Source organism: Oncorhynchus kisutch, unplaced genomic scaffold, assembly GCF_002021735.2.
Source record: "Oncorhynchus kisutch isolate 150728-3 unplaced genomic scaffold, Okis_V2 Okis09a-Okis19a_hom, whole genome shotgun sequence".
NCBI classification, from domain to species: domain Eukaryota; kingdom Metazoa; phylum Chordata; class Actinopteri; order Salmoniformes; family Salmonidae; genus Oncorhynchus; species Oncorhynchus kisutch.
This window is the reverse complement of record NW_022261985.1, coordinates 781,412-808,518: the sequence shown is the minus strand read 5'-3', so window position 1 is coordinate 808,518 and position 27,107 is coordinate 781,412. Positions and strand designations below refer to the sequence as shown.

The following is a 27,107-nucleotide window of genomic DNA, read 5'->3' as shown; positions in this document are numbered from 1 at the left end:
TTTGCACTTTCCCCTAAACCAAAATGTCTTAATAAAGTTTATGCCTGAGAAAGGTAAACTGGTAGTTGTTCCTCTACAAAGCTGATTTACTGTATTTTAATTAGCCCAGCTGGGCTCTTCTTATTATTGGTTCAAACTATAATTGTTATATCATATATGGTCAGTCCTTGCGTCCATAGCTCTGTCTATGAATTTGAGAGTGGTTATATTTCTCCAGCCCCTCCCTCAGCTTTATACCAAAACCGTCTGGTTGTTGGAGAATGCTTTGTTATTGTTTCAACTGCTGATTGTGCCCTTTAAAAACGTAAAGACGGTGTCAGGGCCCATATTCCTAAAGCATATCAAATTAGGATTGGTGATCTAGGATCAGGTGTCCCTGTCCATGTCATCCTATTCATCATTTTCTAATAGGCAAACCTGATCCTAGATCAGAACTCCTACTTTGAGACTACAGGCCCTGACCTAATATAATATGGGATATTTTATCTTAATCAAACTCCTCCTCTCTCCTCCACATCAAAAACTAAAGGAACAGCTTGCAGTGGGGATATCCATTGTTAAGTATTTCCTCACGTGTAAGGAGTGTTAAAACATAGTGTAACACTCCACGAGGCATATTACACTTTAAAAAGTCATGAATATCCTGATGTCTGAATGAGAGCAGATTGAAGTGAGACACTGAAGCTGACAGCCTACTCTCACTCTGCACCCCTCCAACACCCCAAAGACCACCAGTAACTGCCCCCATCCCCTCCCCTAGACAGTCTAACGGATCATAAAAGCACTAGGGTGCTCATACTCAACTCAACGAGTGCTGTAACCCCCCACTTGCCTCTAGAGAAGTGCACTTAATAACCCGTGTATGTGGATCTACTTAAGAGGACTCCTCACCCTATAAATATCAGGGCCTCTGTATTAGACCTGTCCTCTATGTTTAGAGAAACATCTAAATGGGCAGTTTGCTGTGAGTTTTATGGGGTTTCTGGAATACTTGGCTCCACTCAAATCCAGATCAAATTGAATTTAAATGGCCACCCATCGAGGCACCGCAGTCTCCTGCCAACTTTAACACCATAGATCCAACCCAGAACCCACCCATGGAATCCAGCCACCAAACAACCTCAATACAACCTCTTGTTCACTAGTATGCTCTGGGGGGAAGTTACCCTTACTGTAGGTACAGATCTAGGATGAGCTTCCCCTCCCCCAATCCAACCTTAACCACCAGCAGGAAAAATGTTAAAAAGATCAGCGTCTAGGGGCAACTTCACCCTACTAGGAGTAGTACCCCCACTATGACATGGAGGGAATAATTCACAAACAGAACAATGAGGCGGAATCTGAAGTGTTTCGATCCAATTAAGCATCTCAGAGTGGCTCTCATATAGTCTGGACAGTTAATTACAGTATGTGTTTCTGGCTGGCTAATTAGGATTGTTTCCTGTAATAAACAAGAGGCTTGATTAAAAACTGACACTGCAGTTTCCCCATCCACGGGCTCAGCATATAAATCACTGTCAGGATACCTCATCCTATTCCTGCTTCTCCTGCTATTGTCCCATCTACTGGGAAAGATTCCACCATTTTCATGATGACACTAATATTGCTACTGCTAGATACCCAGCACTATAACTACCAGAACTCTAGCTAATCACTATTACTATCAACTACCATCTAGCACATCCAGCTACTGCTACTACTGCTACTACCACAACAACTACTACTACTACTAGTATTGCTACTACTGCTACTGCTACTACTACACAACTACTACTACTGCTACTACCTCAACAACTACTACTACTACTAGTACTACTACTAGTAGTACTACTGCTACTACTGCTACTACTGCTACTACCACAACAACTACTACTACCACAACTACTACTACCACAATGACTACTACTACCACAATGACTACTACTATTACTACTACTACCAGCTACTACTACTACCACTACTACTACCAGCTACTACTACCACTACTACTACCATCTACTACTACCATCACTATTACTACCAGATAATACTACTACTACTACCGGCTACTGCTACTACCAATACAACTACCAATACTACTACTACTACCACACATATTACTACTACTACTACCACAACTACTCCTACTACTACCACAACTACTACTACTACAACTACTCCTACCAGCTACTACTACGACTACTACTACCACAACTACTACTACTACCACAACTACTACTACCAGCTACTACTACTACCAATACTACTACTACTACTACTACAACTACCAATACCACTACTACAACTACCAATACCACTACTACTACTACTACTACAGCAACTACTACTACTACCACAACTACTACTACCACAACTACTACTACTACTACCACAACAACAACAACAACTATTACTACTACTACCACAACAACTACTGCTACCAGCTACTACTACTACCACAACTACTACTACTACTACCACAACTACTACTACCACTACAACTACCAATAATACTACTACTACTACTACTACTACTACTACCACTACTATCACCAATACTACCACTACTACTACTACTACTACTACTACTATCACCACTACTATCAACACTACTACCAATACTACTACTACTACCACTACTATTTCTTCAACCACCATAATACAGTAGTGCTGTAGTAGTTCTTTCTGGCTCCAGGTGCCAGCCCTCCTCCTCCTCTCCCTCCTCCTCCTCCTACTCCCCCTCCTCTTCTCATTTCTCCTCCTCCTCTCCCTCCTCCTCCTCCTACTCTCCCTCCTCTTCTCCTTTCTCCTCCTACTCTCCCCCCTCCTCCTCTCTCTATCCTCCCCACCATCCATCCATCCCGTTGGCCCACTTATGGAAAGCTGGTGGCACAGTGACCTATAAAACTGGCACCTGCAGTAACAACATTATGGAAAACCCCCTTTGAATCAGTCTGGAGGCTTTGAAGTATTGAGGCCAACTAACTGAGACTAACTGAGACAGTGGCTGATAGAAATTGCTCAGAGTAACAGCCAGACTGTGTGTCTTCATGCCTATATTGTGTCTGTCCAGTGTCCAACAATGACCAATGGTTACAAAACAGACAAGACACAAACACACAAGTGCGTACACACACAAGCAGACTTACGCACAGGCAGACACACAGCGAGCCAGCACACCCACACACACACAAAACAAACACACACATGGCACACACACACTCAGCACAAAATAAAACCCTGCGAGTCAGGAGCAGGGGAAATGGAGAGAGGGCAGCTTGATTCAATTCATCATTTTCTGAAGTGCTTCCATGACAACAGTATTCCCCCTCTTTTCTCCTCTCCTGGGCACTAGAGGGGCCCCTGCACAGAGTGGAATAGAGTGGAATCACCACTTGGCAGTCTCTTCCCTGGACCCAGCTGTGTCCACTGTCCTTTGCCAAGGGATCACATCCCTTTTCCCTCGCTGCACGGACAGCCTACGCTACATCATGATCTGAAACGGTTTGAATTAGTCCACCAGTAATGTAACACACATCTGACTGCCATTTGTTCCACTATAAAGTAACACATTCTACACAATGTGAGACATGAAGGCATGGTACGGTAACATGCCATTTCCTCACCAAGATGAGGGGATTCATGGAGAGCGGTCCATGTTTTATGTATAATATACAGATTTACGATATCTGGCCTGTCTTTTGAGAGAAGTCTTCTAGGTTTAGGTCTGTGTCGGAGGGTTGAGACGGGGAAAAGTGTCATTTCTGATGACAAATGGATCTCTCGATGGAGGATCTGTGTGTTGTGGGGTTAGCCAGGGGAACAGCTAGAGAACAAAGGAGTGTTTTGTCTCAACCTCTCAAGGAGTCACTTTTTGTTCTACCGCAATTGATGTGTAATCAGAAATCAAATTAAAACACTGCTATTTCAAGAGAGGAGGTAGATGTATTTTTAGATAGAGTGATTCAGATTGGCTCCAAAAATCCCCTGATTCAATCCATGTCAATCAGTCAGTAACACAACTGAGCGTGTACAGCACTCTATGGTCAGACACACTCATACCACGTTTAATTCCCCAGCAGGCTGCGGTAATCGACCATACAGCCCTGTATCAAATCCTCTCTGTGTTTGCTGTGACCACTTCTAACATTCCAACATTAACGGCATCGGGGCGGCCATGGCAGGGCCTCAGTCCAGCCACGACCCCAAACCAAACTTTCTTGTTCTCATACACCGGCTGTGTCAGAAAACCTAACTAGCCGTCAAATCCTTGATTCCTCCATCCTTGTTTCCTCCATTCCTCTCAAAGCTCACTGGATGAGAGGATCAAAGGTCCCGCCCTCAAACCTCCGCCTCCAATGTGCTTTGAGAGGAATGAGGAAACCAGGATGGAGGAACAAAGGATTTGACGGCTAGTAATGTTTTCAGACACAGTTCTAAACACAGCACGTGGTCGCCCCGACAACATAAATTACGCCACCAAACCACATCCAAGCGCAATTGATTAAAGAGCCTGAGACGAATAAATTATTACGGCGTCAGAACTCAGCGTAATGGATGTTGAATCTATATCCCCACAGGGGGGTTTAATATTAACCGAGTTTGTCAAACTATCAATGGGAATATAGCATTATAAAACCATAAAACACATCATATAGAGTAGTAAAACTGTACAATACTCCCTTTGAAATGGCCCATGGGGGCAACTAGACATGACATAATACAGTAATCAGAGAAGACATTGTTGTGTATTTATGAAGGACTTTGTTACAAATGACAGTTTGTTTGCAAGTGGGCCTATGTATTATTTGGTTAAGACATGCGATTCACAGTTTTGTCAAGGCACTGTGAAAAAACCCACAGCTTGGTCTACTAATAGCACCACTGATAGAGAAGCATCAGAGAAGAATTGGACACTTCACAGAAATAGATCAACCTGTTCTGAGCTCGACTCCCCTTTGAGCACAGCACGGTATGATCAATGTTATTGACCAGAAACACCATGAAGCCTCCAGAAAACCTTCTGACAAAGGCAGAGAGTGGGAGAGAAAGTGGGAAAGGTCATGTCATTACCGGCAAACCACCAACCCCTTCCTCTCTCTGAATGGAGATGGCAGGGATGTCACGTGGCTGTTTTGTCTTTCCCGCAGATAACACGGTCAATAAGTGCTGTTGATGCAGAAAAAACAGGAGAGGAGACTGAGTGTAGATGAAATCGTCTGGCCTCTGTCGGCTGCTTCCCCGGGTAACGGATGGCCTCTGGGTTTCCACGGTGATGAGTAGTGAGCCAGCCTGGGAGAAAGCATCTTTACTGATTTGGTTGAAACGCTGCCTCACCTGCTTGGTGTGTTGAGTTAGTGCCGCCTCGTGCCAAAACCGATCAGCTGAGTGTTATAACTAACTGTGTCTGGCATCTGCTTTGTTTGAAACAGTGTTTCCCCTAATATTGTCCTGGGGCGGCAGGGTAGCCTAGTGGTTAGAGCGTTGGACTAGTAACCGAAAGGTTGCAAGTGCGAATCCCCGAGCTGACAAGGTACAAATCTGTCGTTCTGCCCCTGAACAGGCAGTTAACCCACTGTTCCTAGGCAGTCATTGAAAATAAGAATTTGTTCTTAACTGACTTGCCTAGTAAAAAATAAAAATGTATTGGCTGGTTTAAAAAGCCACCAAATCAACATTTACGGCTTCACACTCCAACATAACACTACATTGAAACCAAAAGCGGCCTATTTCTTTTAAAGCAGGGACAACAGAGCTGTTATTCAAGCTGTACATTTTCTTATCAAAAAGCAGACACACAGAACAACCCTCTGAATACCAACTGCCTATGTTCTTATCAAACAGTAGAAATGTATAATTCAGGGAGATTCAGTGCAGAAAAACAAAGACGTCAGAGATATGCAGTATCTGTTTTTGATGCTGAATCTGTTCATGACAATACCTCGCCTATAGCCGCCCACCATGAATATCAAAAAGCAATGACTACTGTCATCGCGGATCACGACAATACCTCGCCTATAGCCGCCCACCATGAATATCAAAAAGCAATGACTACTGTCATCGCGGATCACGACAATACCTCGCCTATAGCCGCCCACCATGAATATCAAAAAGCAATGACTACTGTCATCGCGGATCACGATAATACCTCGCCTATAGCCGCCCACCATGAATATCAAAAAGCAATGACTACTGTCATCGCGGATCACGATAATACCTCGCCTATAGCCGCCCACCATGAATATCAAAAAGAGGTGAAATGAATTACATCCCCAGTAGCCCGGGAGAGATAACAACGTCGCCACCCGTTTTTCTGACTGAGACAATCTGAGGGAAACCACCCCATTATCCAATTCAAAGTCATTCTATTTATCAGAGCAATCAGGTTCACCATGACTGTCACGGCAACCACAGTGTGTATCACGGCAACCACAGTGTGTATCACGGCAACTACGTGTGTTTATTTCTAAATCAGATCCCCTTATCTTGACCATCCCCAGGTAGCGTAGCGGTTAAAGCATCCCTCCAATCAGGGCTAGTGATCAGGGAATCACTAGGGCTAGTGATCAGGGAATCGCTAGGGCTAGTGATCAGGGAATCACTAGGGCTAGTGATCAGGGAATCACTGGGGCTAGTGATCAATGACTGGAACGAACTACAAAAATCTCTGAAACTGGAAACACTTATCTCCCTCACTAGCTTTAAGCACCAACTGTCAGAGCAGCTCACAGATTACTGCACCTGTACATAGCCCACCTATAATTTAGCCCAAACAACTACCTCTTTCCCAACTGTATTTAATTTTTATTTATTTATTTATTTTGCTCCTTTGCACCCCATTATTTTTTTATTTCTACTTTGCACATTCTTCCATTGCAAAACTACCATTCCAGTATTTTACTTGCTATATTGTATTTACTTTGCCATCATGGCCTTTTTTTGCCTTTACCTCCCTTCTCACCTCATTTGCTCACATTGTATATAGACTTGTTTATACTGCATTATTGACTGTATGTTTGTTTTTACTCCATGTGTAACTCTGTGTCGTTTTATCTGTCGAACTGCTTTGCTTTATCTTGGCCAGGTCGCAATTGTAAATGAGAACTTGTTCTCAACTTGCCTACCTGGTTAAATAAAGGTAAAATAAAATAAATAAATAAAATAAATCAAGGAATCACTGGGGCTAGTGATCAGGGAATCACTGGGGCTAGTGATCAGGGAATCACTAGGGCTAGTGATCAGGGAATCACTGGGGCTAGTGATCAGGGAATCACTGGGGCTAGTGATCAGGGAATCACTGGGGCTAACCCACGGGGAAGTAGTGGCTGATGCCACTGAACCCATGACGAGTGCAGTACTGAGCAAAGCTTAATGGATAGTTATGTTAGTCTGTTGAAGATCAGTGAACTGCACACTGAGCAGGTTTCCCCATTGTAGCAGAATGCATTCTGTAAATAATACGGTTTGGTGATAGCGTCAGCCGAAAAGCACAGATATGATTTTGGAGGAGGACGTTACAATTGTCAATGGGGCAGATGCAATGTTCCCTCCCGAAAAAATCTGCACTGAGCAAATTTCACGTCTACTGAGCACAAACTTGAACATGGCGAAAATTCTGTGCAACTTCCGCGAGCGTTTGTTGTGAACACTGAGGCTGAACTCACTTTAAGTTACAGTTTTAACAGTGGCCAAGTAGGCTACTGTGGCTATTTGATCATAATGTAGGCCTATCAGAGTGGTCTACCATCAAAAACAATGGAGAAAATGCATCCCATAACATTTTAACATGGACATAGCTGTTCTATCATTCAGCCTACAGTAGCAGCCAATGTGTGGTGTTTAATTTAGGTCTACATTCCATGAGACTTTTGGAAAAAAACACGCAGGACTTGACATTAACCTGTTTATCCACTATCATTCAGAAGTGGTGATTGAAAATGTTGTGTTGTTTGATGCAATAAACCACTTTACAAAATAAAAGGTATTATTATTCCCATACCATTATTACAGAGAATTAGACCCTCTGCATATTGGCTACTTAGCTTATTCAAGACCGTCTCAAAATTCAACACTGCCTCTTTAAGACATAAAAAAAGCTATTTACTAGAAATAACTGGGCTAGTAACTCACTAACTAGCAAAGAATATGAACAAATGTGCACAGCTGGCCACATGCAGCTCTCAGGAACCTCCTCACATCAAACAAAGAACGATGAATCATAACGGTGGATCCCAGTTCTGGTGTTGGTGAATGTTAACCCTCCTTCATCATCTATAATCACTGTCGCCTCCCTCCATAAAATAACCACTGTCATCGCTCCCCAAATAGCATCCAGAATCTCACAACAGACAGCTTTATTTTGGCTTCATGACCCTCTTTACTTGACCTATCTGTGTGATCTAGTGTATAGTGTCAGCTGTGGCCCTCCGGCCCCTACCACAGTTACCAGGGGCTTATCTGGAGGAAACAGGAACAGGGAGAAAGACTATCCCATCCCTAAAGATGGGATAACACACTGTAAATCACTTTTAATAGGGGGTGAAATGTAAGCTGCTGTGGCTACTACCCATTCAAAATCCCATAGGGCTGAACAGGGTTTGGGAAACACAATGGAGAGAATGCTTGATCATAAATGACTTTTTTCTGGGGTTCGTTGGCTGGTGTATTTCATCTGTGGTTACTAACCGTGCTGGTCTTGGGTTACTTTAGTATATTTCCCCAGTCAAACTGAGATTAAATTAGTACTGCCAAATCACTACAATAATGAAGGGTGCATGCATGGGATCCCTTTTCTATCTGAGCCTATGATATCAATATACTGTACCTGGGCAAGATGGGATCATAAACACACACATCACGCTTCACTGATAGAGGTTACAGCCCTCTCTCCTCTCACAGCAGACTTCACTGATAGAGGTTACAGCCCTCTCTCCTCTCACAGCAGACTTCACTGATAGAGGTTACAGCCCTCTCTCCTCTCACAGCAGACTTCACTGATAGAGGTTACAGCCCTCTCTCCTCTCACATCACACTTCACTGATAGAGGTTACAGCCCTCTCTCCTCTCACAGCAGACTTCACTGATAGAGGTTACAGCCCTCTCTCCCCTCACACTACACTTCACTGATAGAGGTTACAGCCCTCTCTCCTCTCACAGCAGACTTCACTGATAGAGGTTACAGCCCTCTCTCCCCTCACAGCAGACTTCACTGATAGAGGTTACAGCCCTCTCTCCTCTCACAGCAGACTTCACTGATAGAGGTTACAGCCCTCTCTCCTCTCACAGCAGACTTCACTGATAGAGGTTACAGCCCTCTCTCCTCTCACAGCAGACTTCACTGATAGAGGTTACAGCCCTCTCTCCTCTCACAGCAGACTTCACTGATAGAGGTTACAGCCCTCTCTCCTCTCACAGCAGACTTCACTGATAGAGGTTACAGCCCTCTCTCCTCTCACAGCAGACTTCACTGATAGAGGTTACAGCCCTCTCTCCTCTCACAGCAGACTTCACTGATAGAGGTTACAGCCCTCTCTCCTCTCACAGCAGACTTCACTGATAGAGGTTACAGCCCTCTCTCCTCTCACATCACACTTCACTGATAGAGGTTACAGCCCTCTCTCCTCTCACATCACACTTCACTGATAGAGGTTACAGCCCTCTCTCCTCTCACAGCAGACTTCACTGATAGAGGTTACAGCCCTCTCTCCCCTCACAGCAGACTTCACTGATAGAGGTTACAGCCCTCTCTCCTCTCACAGCAGACTTCACTGATAGAGGTTACAGCCCTCTCTCCTCTCACAGCAGACTTCACTGATAGAGGTTACAGCCCTCTCTCCTCTCACGGCAGACTTCACTGATAGAGGTTACAGCCCTCTCTCCTCTCACAGCAGACTTCACTGATAGAGGTTACAGCCCTCTCTCCTCTCACAGCAGACTTCACTGATAGAGGTTACAGCCCTCTCTCCTCTCACAGCAGACTTCACTGATAGAGGTTACAGCCCCCTCTCCTCTCACAGCAGACTTCACTGATAGAGGTTACAGCCCTTTCTCCTCTCTCACACTACACTTCACTGATAGAGGTTACAGCCCTCTCTCCTCTCACAGCAGACTTCACTGATAGAGGTTACAGCCCTTTCTCCTCTCACAGCAGACTTCACTGATAGAGGTTACAGCCCTTTCTCCTCTCACAGCAGACTTCACTGATAGAGGTTACAGCCCTTTCTCCTCTCTCACACTACACTTCACTGATAGAGGTTACAGCCCTCTCTCCTCTCACAGCAGACTTCACTGATAGAGGTTACAGCCCTCTCTCCTCTCACAGCAGACTTCACTGATAGAGGTTACAGCCCTCTCTCCTCTCACATCACACTTCACTGATAGAGGTTACAGCCCTCTCTCCTCTCACAGCAGACTTCACTGATAGAGGTTACAGCCCTCTCTCCTCTCACAGCAGACTTCACTGATAGAGGTTACAGCCCTCTCTCCTCTCACAGCAGACTTCACTGATAGAGGTTACAGCCCTCTCTCCTCTCACAGCAGACTTCACTAATAGAGGTTACAGCCCTCTCTCCTCTCACAGCAGACTTCACTAATAGAGGTTACAGCCCCCTCTCCTCTCACAGCAGACTTCACTGATAGAGGTTACAGCCCTTTCTCCTCTCTCACACTACACTTCACTGATAGAGGTTACAGCCCTCTCTCCTCTCACAGCAGACTTCACTGATAGAGGTTACAGCCCTTTCTCCTCTCACAGCAGACTTCACTGATAGAGGTTACAGCCCTTTCTCCTCTCACAGCAGACTTCACTGATAGAGGTTACAGCCCTTTCTCCTCTCTCACACTACACTTCACTGATAGAGGTTACAGCCCTCTCTCCTCTCACAGCAGACTTCACTGATAGAGGTTACAGCCCTTTCTCCTCTCACAGCAGACTTCACTGATAGAGGTTACAGCCCTCTCTCCTCTCACAGCAGACTTCACTGATAGAGGTTACAGCCCTTTCTCCTCTCACAGCAGACTTCACTGATAGAGGTTACAGCCCTCTCTCCTCTCACAGCAGGCTTCACTGATAGAGGTTACAGCCCTTCTCCTCTCTACATTTCAATACATTACACACTGTAAGGATACCTATGTCTACCCAGGTCTCCTATAAGGCCGTCATTGGATCCCCCTCAGACCCCCAAAACCTCAAAAGCACCACCTCGCTTAGTCCAACCCTCTCCGGTTTTAACTAGGTGCAAAGCACAAACCCATTCTCCCCACACACCAGGCATTCCAAAACGAGTTCTCTCCTGACCTGAAAAAGGCCTTTATTACAGAATAATTGTGTATTTTACGAGCGGTGAGAAGGGTGGGCTCAGTTGCCCGTGCGTGGAACTGGATCTGACCGGTGCCATGTATGGTTGAGGTTCAGTGCTTGGACCAGGCCTAATGAATCTCCATCGGTTTCTCTATTGGTTTCATAAAGCAGCTGGTTCTACCGTTAGACTGTCGTTTAAAGCCTGGGCGCTTCACCATTCTCTCATATCCCCTCCAAATACCTAGAAGAAGAAAAAGCGCTATAAAACGTTTCATTACATTGCGGTTTAGCGTTCCGCAACACTCTGTAGTCTGTGGTGCGTTTCTGGTTATTTAATCCTTCTTCTAATGACATTAGAGGCAGATAGAGCTGTGAAAAGCATAATGACCTACAGCCGTTATCAACAGAGTTCACTTGGAAGGCGTATACATAGAATTAATTGCCTTACTGCATTAACTCTTTTGGCTAAATAAAAAGCTACTAGGAAACGTGAATTAATGTGCATTTGGTCAGGGTGACCTGACCAAATGCACATAGAAAGGTGTGTTTATAGATCTGTCATTCTCATTGAAAGCAAGTATAAGATGTGGAATACTGTATATGTTCTATGTGCGCAATTTCTATGCTTCCAGTTCTTAACTGTAATTGTTGCCTCTTTTATTTGGGGTTTTGTACACCAGCTTCAAACAGCTGAAAATACTACATTTTTGGTTATGGGAAATATATTTCACAGCAGTTTAGATGGTACAATGATTCTCTATACAAGACTTGCTTGTTTAGTCACATAAACAGAAATTTGGCCAATTATTAGAATTTTAGAATTCTACCTCTGCAGTGATTGAGCAGAGTGACTCAACAGAGTTCACTTGGAAGGCATATACATATAATGAATTGTCTCGCTGCATTAACTCTTTTGGCAAAATAAAAATCTACTTGGAAACGTGAATGAATAATTCACATTTTCCTCCATCTTTTAGGGTTGCCTCTTCTTGTATTTTTACGTCCAGAGCTGGAGCTTCTTTGGATGTGAGTAACTCAAACAGCATCAATAACTCAAACAGCATCAATAATGTAGCACAGCTACTGTTCAAATAAAACTGATCAACCATTCGCTACTATCTGTCTTTCGCAGGAATTAATTTTCCACTCCATGACCTCTGTGTCTTTTCGAACGTGAGGAATAACTGTAGGTGAGCGTTATATTGCCTCCTTGCTGAAAGCCACTGAGATTATTTTCATGTATCTCACCATACAAGGAGTAGCCTAAATATTTCTCTCTCACGTAAGCAGAATCTTCCCTCAATGATCTGTACGTATAGGACACTCTGTCTTCAGAGAGACAAATGACTGAATAGGGAACATTAGGCTCCTCGCAAAAGGCTGAGTTTAAAGCTGCATTATAATATACAGTATAATAATAATAATAATAATAATATTTGCCATTTAGCAGATGCTTTTATCCAAAGTGACTGACAGTCATGCGTGCGTACGTTTTACGTATGGGCGAGCCGACCAAATGTACATAGAAATTAGTGGTATAGATCTGTCATTCTCATTGAAAGCATGTCTAAGAAGCGGTAGATCTGTTCTATGTGTGCTATTTCTAGGCTTCCCATTCTTAACTTAAATGTTTTACCTCTTTTATTTTGGGTTTTGTACACCAGCTTCAAACAATTGAAAATACAATATTTTGGGTTATGGAAAATATATTTCACAGCGGATTAGATGGTATAATGATTCTCTACACTAGACTTGCTTGTTTAGTCACAAACTGAAATTAGGCAAACTATTAGAATTTTAGCAACCAGGAAATGGAGGAGCGATTTCTACATAGTGCATCTTTAATTGTTAACGCTTGAATTCGGGAGCCTTAGCTGATCCTAGATCTGTGCTACCTCTGCAGGGATTGAGCAGCGTGACTCAAACAGCAGGCATTTGTTTCAGCTGCTCCTAATCCCACACCCACACCACCCACCACCAACCTCCCATATTCACATATCGCAGATCACAGAGGCGAGCGTCGAGTCCCCTCTCTCTACCCTATCATTTGCACTGTAGACTAATGACAGCATCTACGTCACCGAGAAAAGGCAACATACTGTCACACATGTACTCTTGGAGCCTGTTAGTGACTTGGTCTGTTTCACAGCCCACGTGGCTCTCCTCCTCACTGCTCCACTCAGCCCAGGATCTGACACTAGCTAGAGAGACAGAGTAATATGAAGCTTTGTCAAGCCCGGAGAGAGAAAGTGTTTGGTCGTTCAGCGAGGAAAAAAGCCACTGTCGCTGAAAGACGATACAGAACAACTATCGATTACAAAGGGAGAGAAATGGGGGCCACTGCGGGGACCGGCGCGTGATCTCTGGATCGCTTCTCGTGTTAAATTACGCCCCGAATGCTGTGTGTTTTTCATTTGAAGTCCAACCTTGTAGTTAAAGGGGAGAAAGTGGGTGCCAGATCCAATGTGTAATGCAATACCAGAACAGGGAGCATTGCTTACAGGAGAGCTTAAATGCTACGTGGTAGAAATTCAACCCCAGGCGTCTGCATGCAGTTCTACAGTATATGGCTTGCATCTATTAGGAGAGGAGAAGAGTATAGTTTGTGGTTAACCAGACATCATCTGCATCAGCTAGTCACTTGTATGGCTCGACTACAAGGATCTAGTCTATTATATCCAATTATGGGCGTTTCACCCTTTAGCCTTTAAGTGAGACCAGCAACCGCTTTGATTGGGACATATTGGTCACATGACTGACCGTGGAGGGAATTGTGTGCGCTGTTGACAATCACAGGGCCCGGTTGTCCATGGTTACCACTGTTGAACGTACACATCGATGTGTAGGTTGTGTGTACTGGGAAGGTGGTGGGAGGGCGGTCTTGGCAGATGGGTGGGTCTGCCACGCCCTGCGGGTATAAGGGCCAGCCAAGGGCTACCAGGGACCTGGCCCATCATCACGCACCACTGGGGTTTAATGGCATGAGGAAAGATCTCCTCAAAATAAACGAGCCCATCTCCTCCCCATGTGTGCCTAGCCTGGGGCCCATGAGAAAAGGGTCTGTGAACTCCTACTGTGCATTATATTCATTGTGTACATTATATGCAATGTACAGAAGGGGACCAATTTGTGGTGGTTGGGTTTTAGTAACCATAGTGTGAACAAACTAAAACATCTAGAACAAGATCAGAAACAGATCAGAAGATCAGAAACAACTTTGTGATACCGGAGTGAATGTGGTTGTCTAGCTGTTTCAAACCTGTTAATATTCAGGTCAGGATTCATCTAAATGTACAATGCTTTAGGGCTTCTTATATATAATATATACTATCACTAAAAAGGCCTAAAAGTGAGAAGACATAATGTATCCCACAACCACCCACCTACTCTCCCGAACCCTCCCCTGAATGACCTCTATAACCCTGTGTATCACTGCAGTGGTCTGCCAGGCAGCCATGTCTCTGTGTGGGAAGGAGAACCTTCAGCTGTGAACGTCACGGCTGATGTGAACTTTAGGAACATCAACATCTCACGTAGTTTGAAACCAAACATAATGTACTGGCGGCCTTGTCAGAAGGACTTTCTTCCACCAAGCCTGTTTTATATAACAGCAGGACTCTCTTCATCTCCTTCTTATGTCCACCTTCAATCCCATCACACACAAAGTCCAGTCATAAAAGATTCCCTTTCTGTGACAAAGTGTTCTTTGGATGTGAGTAATTACCTCACGTAACTGCAACAGTGGGAGGCTTGAGGTGATACGGCAGCGTAACTCAAACAGCATCAATAATGTAGCACAGCTCCTGATCAAATAAAACTGATCAACCATTCGCTACTATATTTATTTTACAGGAATTTGTTTTCTAGCCTGGTATTAACTCTAAGTAACTCTAATTCACTCCATTACCACACTTCTCCAAAGTGTTTAAGCCCCGAAATGATCTTTCATAATGTTTCAGGTTGAAAAACATCTTCTGACTTTGCTGACACTTCCCAGAGAAGCTGGCCACTAAGAGCTTACGAGTGTAAAGTAATCAAGGCTTCTACTCCTTTCCATCCCTGCCTTACCCCTATTGATTTAATGTCCCCCCCTCCAACTCCCAGAGTGTACATACACATACATCAATGAGAAAACTTTTTTGAAAAGCAATGAATTAAAAAACATGTGTTATAATTCTATAACAAAGGGATAGGACATTTAAGGCCTAAGGCTCGAAGCCAGTCTTCTTGACTATATCCACCCGCATGGCTATAGCCATGGCAACACGTCACCATCATAGTCATACAGTCGGAGGGTTTTTCACCACCAAAACCACACTTCATCAGGCCCGCCTGCTTTCCCTCCAAAAAACATATAATCCCTGACGTAGTACTCTGGTGTGGTTGAAAGTCCCCTCGCCTCCAAACCATCTCAAATTACCCATCGTAAACACTCCCTTCCCTACTCCCTCAGTCGCCAAACTACTAACAAGAACGCTCACTTACTTGCCCTCTCACTTGCTAAATACTCATAAAGTACATTTGATACTCCTAAACCAATACTTACTAAACCAATACTTACTAAACCAATACTCCTAAACCAATACTTACTAAACCAATACTTACTAAACCAATACTTACTAAACCAATACTTCTAAACCAATACTTACTAAACCAATACTTACTAAACCAATACTCCTAAACCAATACTTACTAAACCAATACTCCTAAACCAATACTCCTAAACCAATACTCCTAAACCAATACTCCTAAACCAATACTTACTAAACCAATACTTACTAAACCAATACTCCTAAACCATACTTACTAAACCAATACTTACTAAACCAATACTTACTAAACCAATACTTCTAAACCAATACTTACTAAACCAATACTTACTAAACCAATACTCCTAAACCAATACTTACTAAACCAATACTTACTAAACCAATACTCCTAAACCAATACTTACTAAACCAATACTCCTAAACCAATACTTACTAACCAATACTTACTAAACCAATACTTACTAAACCAATACTTACTAAACCAATACTTACTAAACCAATACTTACTAAACCAATACTTACTAAACCAATACTTACTAAACCAATACTTACTAAACCAATACTTACTAAACCAATACTTACTAAACCAATACTTACTAAACCAATACTTACTAAACCAATACTCCTAAACCAATACTTACTAAACCAATACTTACTAAACCAATACTCCTAAACCAATACTTACTAAACCAATACTCCTAAACCAATACTTACTAAACCAATACTTACTAAACCAATACTTCCTAAACCAATACTTACTAAACCAATACTTACTAAACCAATACTTACTAAACCAATACTTCTAAACCAATACTTACTAAACCAATACTTACTAAACCAATACTTACTAAACCAATACTTACTAAACCAATACTTACTAAACCAATACTTACTAAACCAATACTTACTAAACCAATACTTACTAAACCAATACTTACTAAACCAATACTTACTAAACCAATACTTACTAAACCAATACTTACTAAACCAATACTTCCTAAACCAATACTTCCTAAACCAATACTTACTAAACCAATACTTCCTAAACCAATACTTCCTAAACCAATACTTCCTAAACCAATACTTACTAAACCAATACTTCCTAAACCAATACTTCCTAAACCAACACTTACTCATCACTCCAAAAAAGTATTAGATCCGAGCGTCTAGTTATAATGGTTTCAATGTGGTCAAGTCGACCGTATTCAATGATGGTTATCAACAACTCTACTGGGGCACAAAAACTCACTCTGGGCATCATTTTTCTATAATGAACCGAAACCTTACCAGGGCCACAACAATGAGTTAAGGAGAAGCAGGCGACACATAACATAGATCCTCTGTAACTGAGACCAGATCTGGCACTTCAAAGACAGTGTTGGGTGTGAAAGGAGTCCCTTCTGTAAGAACATGAGCTGATGAGTATTGTGGTTTTGTCACGTTCTGACCATAGTTCTTTTGTGTTTTCCTTGTTTTAGTGTTGGTCAGGACGTGAGCTGGGTGGGCATTCTATGTTGTGTGTCTGGTTTGTCTATTTCTATGTTTGGCCTGATATGGTTCTCAATCAGAGGCAGGTGTTAGTCATTGTCTCTGATTGGGAACCATATTTAGGTAGCCTGTTTTATGTTGGGTTTTGTGGGTGATTGTTTCTTGTCTTTGTGTCTATGCACCAGATAAGACTGTGTTTGGATTTCACATTTATTGTTCTGTAGTTAGTTCATGTTAAGTGTGTCTTATTAAAGAACATGAACTCTAACCACGCTGCGTTTTGGTCTGCCTCTCCTTCCCAGGAAGAAAGCCGTTACAGGTTTCTCTAATGGGAATTTTGCTGTTTGGCTTTTATCGGCAGCATTCACCAAACCCCTTCTCCTAAAAATGAACAACTAGGCTTCTGATTATATTGTCACACCAAAAAAGGGATAGAAACTTTTCCAAATCGTCTGAACAAAACACACCATTTGAAAGGCCTTGCAAAAGCCGCACGTTCTTGAAATTCATAGCATACTTAGGCAGCAACCCTATAGATTCATGCACTTATCGATAGGCAGCTACAACTGTCACACTCATCAATAAGCGGCTGCAACCGTCACACTCATCAATAGGCAGCTGCATCGGCCACACTCATCAATAGGCAACTACAACCGTCACACTCATCAATAGGCAACTACAACCGTCACACTCATCAATAAGCAGCTGCAACCGTCACACTCATCAATAAGCAGCTGCAACCGTCACACTCATCAATAAGCAGCTGCAACCGTCACACTCATCAATAAGCAGCTGCAACTGTCACACTCATCAATAAGCAGCTGCAACCGTCACACTCATCAATAGGCAGCTGCAACCGTCACACTCATCAATAAGCAGCTGCAACCGTCACACTCATCAATAGACAGCTGCAACCGTCACACTCATCAATAAGCAGCTGCAACCGTCACACTCATCAATAGGCAGCTGCATCGGCCACACTCATCAATAAGCAGCTGCAACCGTCACACTCATCAATAGGCAGCTGCATCGGTCACACTCATCAATAGGCAACTACAACCGTCACACTCATCAATAGGCAACTACAACCGTCACACTCATCAATAAGCAGCTGCAACCGTCACACTCATCAATAAGCAGCTGCAACCGTCACACTCATCAATAAGCAGCTGCAACCGTCACACTCATCAATAAGCAGCTGCAACCGTCACACTCATCAATAAGCAGCTGCAACCGTCACACTCATCAATAAGCAGCTGCAACCGTCACACTCATCAATAGGCAGCTGCAACGATCACTCATCAATAGGCAGCTGCATCGGTCACTCATCGATAGGCAGCTGCAACCGTCACACTCATTGATAGGCAGCTGCAACCGTCACACTCATTGATAGGCAGCTGCAACCATCACACTCATTGATAGGCAGTTGCAACCGTCACACTCATCAATAGACAGCTGCAACCGTCACACTCATCAATAGACAGCTGCAACCGTCACACTCATCAATAGACAGCTGCAACCATCACACTCATCAATAGACAGCTGCAACCGTCACACTCATCAATAGACAGCTGCAACCGTCACACTCATCAATAGACAGCTGCAACCGTCACACTCATCAATAGACAGCTGCAACCGTCACACTCATCAATAGACAGCTGCAACCGTCACACTCATCAATAGACAGCTGCAACCTTCACACTCATCAATAGACAGCTGCAACCGTCACACTCATCAATAGACAGCTGCAACCGTCACACTCCTGACCCTTAGTGCCATTAAGGCTATTGAACACCTTTTCCAAACAACCAGTTGAGGAATATCAATGGCAAATGTATCCTGCTTTACAAAGCAACAAAGAAGCAAACCCGGTAGTCTAACTGTACAAAGTTATACAGCGAACACCAAGTTCATACATCCCTGTTTTGATGAAAATAACTCTCCTGCCCTTTGCGTTTTTCAATGGGCGCTGATACATTTAAAGTAAATCTCACCCACCGACACAACAATGCCCTTACGAAACACCACTTCCTTCCCTGACTGGGCTACGATGGACGTAAGTCCAACTGTTGGCACTTTTAAGAGGGAATGAGAGTAGGAGTTCCCTAGTGTTGGAGTTGATTCCGTGACAAAGCTCCCGTTGATTCCAAGAGCTCCATAGTAAGCAATGTTGAGTCATTAATTGCGCAATTAAAAGCCCAACTGTGCTGGGAGATGACTAAGCGTGTGGCCCATCGATGCCTCTGTTGTTCCCTGAGACAGCGCTTCAATCAATCATTGAGGCTGACTTAACTCATTGGAGCCTACACCAATAAGGGGCAGTGTCATGAGGCAAGGATAGAACAGTTAGAGAGGGCTTCCGACATACAATATGGATCAGAATTTCCAAATGCATGTGGATATGCATATGGAAACCATTTCTGTCACAGTTAAGTCACACCAAACTACTCCCTGCCATCACCCGACTCCCCACAGATTGAATTGTTTTGCTCCTCTGAAAGAAGCGTGGGGGATGTTTTTGTTGCAAGTCCCTAAGGACCTACAATGCATTTCTGGGTTACGTGGTGGTGGTGGTGGTGGGGGGGGGGGGGGGCTGACGCGATTGGGATCACAGATGTGTGGTGATACATCACTAGGAATACTAAAAGTCACTTAGACATTCCATTTCAGGATGCTTCCTGAAGACGCTTCATTTGTCTGTAGAGAACAATTCGCACTTGTACCTTTGGTGTCAATAGGACTTCCTCTACTATCGTATTCCTCAGACACATACCACTTGATCAGTCTGTTAGTGATGCCAGCTCAGCTGTCAATGTTGTTTGTTGGTATTTGTTGAATTAGTCCCCTGTTGATACAGTCCCAAGATGTGTTGCATGTCAGCGATCAAGTTTTCTAGATCTAGAACTTTCAAAATACAGGAAGTGCCACAGTATGATACGTTTTGCAAGAGCTTTCAGGGGAGAGTTCAGAGTTCACAACAAATTAATTTCCTAATCTATAAACTCAGCTCTCAAGCTGTCAATCTACTCCTGTAGAGACATCACCCTGCCTCCTTCTTGTACTGGAAGGCCTTCCTCATAAGTGACAACAGAATAAAAACTCAACATACAAATGTATTTTTTATGTTCTGTCCCTGATCTAGCTTGTAGGGAAACCATTCAGCTTGGCTCCTGAACACCAGAATATTCACAATACTAATTGAGCTCAATTTTCCCTTGTAGAAGAATGATTGGCTGGCGTTCTTCCCCCGTGCCAGTAAAACTCCAGTCATTTCAAACACATGGCTTTCTATTGATATTACCATTGGCTGACATAGGGCCAGCCCTGTGCCCAGGAAAAACATTTGACGTGATTGAGAAAACAGAGACGCACCAAGAACATCCCATTGAGCTAGAACCACCATGTGATTTCCACCTCCTCCTCTTCGGCCTCCAGAACGCTCCTGTACAGAACTGAACAGCAGCACAGTGTCAAGAAGACATACAAAGACTGTCTTCTCAAGAATGCAGACTTGACAGATGTGCTTGCTTGCTTTCAGCCCTGTCCTAACAAACACAAATGCAGCTCTCTCCACTAACAATCGGGAGAGAGACCAGGGAGCATGCGACTCTTGACCTCTGTCAAAGGAAGCCGTTTGATAGATGACTATGGAGGTCAGGATTCTGATTGGTATTAAGCTTTCCCCGTACATGAGCAGTGGGCCTGAACACAGTCGGTCTCTCTCTCCTTCTCTCCTCGCTCTCTCTTTCACTCTTCCCGTCTCTCTCTCTCTCCCAGGGGTGTAAATTATCACAGTGACATTGATAGATACAGAGGGTCACCAGTGCTGAACTTACACTGAGTGGACTCACAGGGAGTTGTGGCTAGGACACTGACAGTTAGTCATGAACTCATGAGAGGGCCATGATGGCTTTCTTCACTCCACTGTGACATGGTCAGATACAGGTAGTGTAATAGAAAGCAGTCATAGTAGAGGGCTTCAGTAGGGGCTTCAGTAGGGGCTTCAGTAGAGGTTTTCGGCAGAGGGCTTCGTTTGTACATTCAGAATTGTGCAATCATATAGACAGTCACTCATATCCTGGAAAAGTGTACGGCAATGTGAGAGTAACTGGACTGACAGACAGACAAATAGACAGACAGACTACCCTCCAACACATTCTCTCTTTCTCTCTCCGTCATTTATTAACACACACACAGACACACGCACACACGCACACACACACACACACACACACACAAGGCTCGGTCATCTCGAGACGTTTTCTAGGTTTTGCTCGATGAGTGTCTGCACACTGCACATGAGACACACACACACACACACACACACACACACACACACACACACACACACACACACACACACACACACACACACACACACACACACACAGAGGGATACTCCATTACTCTAACAGAGTAGGCCATGCAACCCGCTGCACATAGGGTTCAACGAGCAGTACTGACAACCAGTGAAGGATCTGTGACCCCAAGGAGGTGTTAGTAAAGCTAACCAGAGCCCCCAACTGCTCCTAACTCTCTAGTGGGGAGTCGCCGGCCAGGGACAAACCTGTTGGTATGATGTGTATAAACTTGGAACAATGATTTATCTGTGTGAGCTGTAATAGAGAGAAATGGATTTGTTCTGGGGATTTTACACTGAATTCCCGGAGCCCTCCTAATTTATGCCCATATACAGATGTAGGACTTTAATTTGACCAGTTTCTCACAGCAGGAAAATAATCCTGCAGCAACAGGAAATGTGAATTATTGTGTTGATTATAATCAATGGACATTTTTGTAGGGTTTATAAATGTTTAGTCAGGGCAAATCAAGTCTGACATTTGAAAGTGGAAATTACTACATTTAGAAGCCTTTTTAAACTTTGAATAGACTACACATTTTAGTTTGCCTTTCCTGCTGTGAATGACATTTCCTGCAACAACAGGGTGATCAAATTAAGATCCTACATCTGTAGGAGTCCTGCTGCTTTTAGTTCACCCAGTAGCAAGGGTCCCATGATGAGCCACAAAGATACATTGATTTAATCAAGAAACAGTGAGAAAAAAAAACTTAAGACTAGTGTGTTGTTTTTTAAATCTTAAAGTAGGCAAGTCAGTTAAGAACAAATTCTAATTCACAATGAGGGCCTAGGGACAGTGGGTTAACTGCCTTGTTCAGAGGCAGAACAACATATGTTTACCTTGTCAGCTCAGTGATTTGATCTAGCAACCTTTCAGTTACTGGCCCAACGCTCTAACCACTAGGCTACCTGCTTCCCCAGTATGTCATTGAAGGCTTGCTCATCTTAAAGTACAGTATAGGCTGCAATCGTTTTTTCAGCCTAATTACAATTCTGATAATGATTATTGTAGTTTTAATTTCTCATCACAATCCCCAATGCCTAAAACTAAAGTTGGACTATTTAACCCTACACTCAATTGTGGATGGATGTCTAAATTGGAGTCTCAAACGTTCTGCAATCCAAATGAATTGCTCTCTCCGCTTGCTTTCTGGATAATAGCGTTCCAATGAGTCCTGGAAAGCATGGGCTACTCCAGGATTGTGTCAACATATTTAGCCATGCAAGCGTGTTGCACTCGACAAATATATTCTAATTATAACACGTCTTTCCATTTAAATGTGATATTTTCCCCGGAGAGAGCAGCATTATTACAACCGGGCAAGAAGCGTGTTAGTATCCCTCTCCTCCTGTCAGGGATGTGCTCTGACAACACAAAGAAGCTCCCGTCCCCGTTTCGTCACTCTGTCACAGAATGACAGAGGCTGCATGTCCTGGTTACTCCGACATTAGAGAAAGGAAGGAACCATCCATGTATAATAATGAACTTATAACCTACATATCCCCGTTGTTGTTATTGTGTCACTTCATGCGTCATTGTAGGCGACAGTATATTGATTTTAATAATAATGGAATACCAAGTAACCGCTCTATAGCCTATTTGGGTAGCTTGTTTGTTCAATGCAACAGGAGAAACATTTGCATTAAACAAAGTAGAATCGCATTTACATTAAACAAAGTGACCTTTTCTGAGGGGAGTGAACCATGACTCTATCTCTAATGCTCTCATGGAATAACACAAATAAGCATGAATAGACAATGGAACATGCAAACACCCAGACACGCAGCGAACCTCGAGAAACTGCTTGCACCCGAGGGGGTTTTGAGACTGTAAAGATGACAGACAAGTGGAGCTGATGATGTTTGCCATAGGTACGGCTCTGCGGGAGGTCATACCTGTCATCGTAGCAGAAATCCGCGTTCAGTGTGTTGAGATAGAGGACCAATGCCACCGCGCTACACACCAACTCTGTAATCATGTCTTAAAAAGAGAATAGGGTGGGGGAAAGTAAAGAAAAATACTAGATGCGAATTTCCGTTTCTGTATTGTCTCCTCTCCTCATTTGGCCGCTCCGTAACACTAAGAGACCCAATCCCATGTACAAGCAAAGTGTCTGAAAGTTTGCGCGATCCAGGCCATATTCCTTTTAACCCATTTTGCGCCGTGTCGGGTCAGGGCTATTTTGAGACTAAACTAGGGCGGCATGCCTCCTGGTTAGCGTACAGCTGAGTGCATTTCGCTCTTCTCTGTGCTTGCATCCTCACCCGCGTCACAGATACTCACTGGTAGGAGCCGCGTGTGGTTTTAGAGACAGTGAGCATGTGCAAAGCCCCTCCTCCGCTCTCAATGGTCGAGCTCGTAGCATTGAGAGAGGTGATAGGTGCTTAAATACGTAGGCTATTTATTTAACGCACTCTTGCCTCACGAATCATATATTCAGGGCACTAGCCTGCCTAAATAAACCAGCCCACTGTCATATAAAGATACTATAGCTGCCAGTTTGTAAAATAGGAATAGCTTTTTTTGTATAACTATGTATTCAAAAACAATGCCAATGTCATATTTTTATTAAAATGATTGACTGTGGGTTTTATTGAATATGTTTAAGCAAATATAGCCTATATATGTGATTTCTATATAGCCTAAGCTGTAGCATGCATGTATGGCTCTTTTAACTAATGACAGTTATGCCTTATCCCCACAACAGACAAAGCCCCAGTCTGTTGATGTCTGGCCTCCTGCAAACCCCCTTCAATGGTGAAGTGTGTTCAAAAGTCTAGAGTGTTGATTCTGTTCAATGTAAATGGACCCACTATATTAAATGATCCTGTTTTACTGTATGTTTATGCATAGCATTGATTAATTGGTTATACAGTGGCGCCTGTGGAGCTACAAGAGAGAGGGAGGAACCCTAGAGAGAGAGGGAGAGAGACAGATGGATAGGGAGAAAAGGGAATGAGAGAGGAAGGTAGAGAGAGGTAAATATAAGGTGAAGAGCGAGAGAGAGAGAGCTATGAGCGATAAAGAGGGAGCTAAAGGGGGAGAGAAAAAGAGTGGTAGATGAATAGATGGAGAGGTGATGATTAATGAACTGTAGTATCACCCTGTGGCGAGGAGGAGGATCAATATTGTGAGGCGTTGTTGTTGTATATGATTCATCCTGGCGAGCATGTGGCTTGAAAACCATGCTGCAAATGGCGAAGCCCCACTGGGCACCAGCTGGGCCCGGGCCTGTTCTCCTGTCGGAACTCTGTGAGTGCAAATCCACCACAGCCCAGGAAAGAGAGAGGGGAGAACGAAAGAGAGGGAAAACAGATGGCACAAGACGGAGGGGAGACTGTAAGGACCGTAATACCCACTGGAGAGGGTTTAGAGAGAGAGAGAGAGAGAGAGAGAGAGAGAGAGAGAGGGTTTCTAACACTCTCATCCATTGACCCTGAACATGACCCCAACCCCCCCTGACCACAACAGAACCTTTAGCCTTGTTTTGTTTCCCTTGGCCCTAGTTGATGGGGAGATGCTTCCTCTTTCCCATCATCCCTGTTGGAGCCATGTGACACATGAGAAGGGGACACGGCCCCTGGTTTTGGGTTGGAAAGAAGAGAGGGAAGAGACACCATACCCTAATGAAGACAGCTTTTCTGTCTAAACGTTGGTTATAAAATGATTGCTTCTGAGCTCCTAGAGTGTGCAGCTCTCCTTTCATTTTTCAGGAGGAGACACCATCCATGCTAAACCATGGATATGTAGACCTCTAGGCTCCATCAGACATGTGTTTTTATCGTATGATACGCCAGGACTGGAGTCAAACCGGTTGGAAGGTTTCTTTTCCCCAAAATACATTTTCTGTTAACGTCTCCGCAGGAAAGTGGAAACTGAAGTAGGCTTAAGCAGGAGTCTAACCCAGTGGTTCCCAACTCCAGTCGAGTACACCGAACGGTACACATTTGTGTTGTAACCCCGGACAAACTCACGTTGAATCAGGTGTGCTTGTCTGGAGCTACAACAAAAATGTGTGCGGTTGAGGGTACTGGAGGACTGGAGTAGGGAACCACTGGTCCCCTAATAAAACTGTATGGATTATATTTAATAACTAAGCCTACATTCAGGACTTAAGGAAATGAACATAGCAACCTGGCCTGACTATATAGGCTACAACCCCATCGGGACTAAGGGGGTGATTACGGGATTTGTGGAGGGGAAAAAAAGACTGATTCCTGCTCTGAACGTAAACAGCCCAGGGTTAAAAAAAACTATTACTGGTGTTTACACTCACTGATCTAATTACATCCTGCAGGGCTAATGAATATTCAGTCTGCTCTTTAAGTCTCCGTTTTTTGGTAGAAGGCAAAACAATACTTTTTTTCTTTCATTCTTTCATTCTTTCTTTCTTTGTCATTTGACTGGTAAACAGACTATAGAATGTGGTGTGGTCATGGAGTCCTGTCCTCAATGGCAGATGTTGCCATAGTCAAAAAATACATTGTTTTCCACATCCTGCAAGTATTTGCAACGTAAAAAAACACATTTGCACATTAAAAACCATAGTGTGATATTTTGACCTCTTTTATTTTTCACTTGTTAACACACAATTGTTACATTGATTCATTCACCTTACTCTGGTTCTTCTGTTCAAACCACTGACTGCCATGGTACTATCAGACCATCAGACCATCAGACCATTGGGGCAGCAGGTAGCCTAGTGGTTAGAGAGTTGGACTAGTAACCGAATACCCGAGCTGACAAGGTAAAAATCTGTCGTTCTGCCCCTAACAAGGCACTGTTCCTAAGCTGTCATTGAAAATAAGAATTTGTTCTTAAATCAAATCAAAATTTCATTTGTCCACATACACATGGTTAGCAGATGTTAATGTGAGTTGTTGCGAATGCTTGTGCTTCTAGTTCCGACAATGCAGTAATAACCACGAGTAATCTAACCTAACAATTCCACAACTACTACCTTATACACACAAGTGTAAAGGGATAAAGAATATGTACATAGAATATGATGTATGAATGGTGATGGTACAGAACGGCATAGGCAAGATGCAGTAGATGGTATGGAGTACAGTATATACATATGTGATGAGTAATGTAGGGTATATAACATAAAGCTGCATAGTTTAAAGTAGCTAGTGATACATGTATTACATAAAGATGGCAAGATGCAGTAGATGATATAGAGTACAATATATATATATAACATATGAGATGAGTAATGTAGGGTATGTAAACATTATGTTAAGTGGCATTGTTTAAAGTGGCTAGTGATACATTTTTTACATACATTTCTATTATTAAGTGGCTAGAGATGAGTCAGTATGTTGGCAGCAGCCCTCAATGTTAGTGGTGGCTGTTTAAAACAGTCTGATGGCCTTGAGATAGAAGCTGTTTTTCAGTCTCTCGGTCCCTGCTTTGATGCACCTGTAA

At 43.3% G+C, this 27,107-nt stretch overlaps 1 protein-coding gene across 1 annotated transcript in view; it reads right to left on the bottom strand.

The window, feature by feature from the left end:
* The window catches only part of LOC109877689 (protein O-mannosyl-transferase TMTC2), a 92,574-nt gene extending 68,582 nt beyond the window's left edge, over positions 1 to 23,992 (bottom strand). Inside the window, exon 1 of the mRNA XM_031815345.1 lies at positions 23,573 to 23,992. Within this exon, the coding sequence (XP_031671205.1) occupies positions 23,573 to 23,655 (83 nt within the window). The 5' untranslated portion in view covers positions 23,656 to 23,992. The remainder of the gene's footprint in view (positions 1 to 23,572) is intronic.
* Positions 23,993 to 27,107: the final 3,115 nt, after the last annotated feature.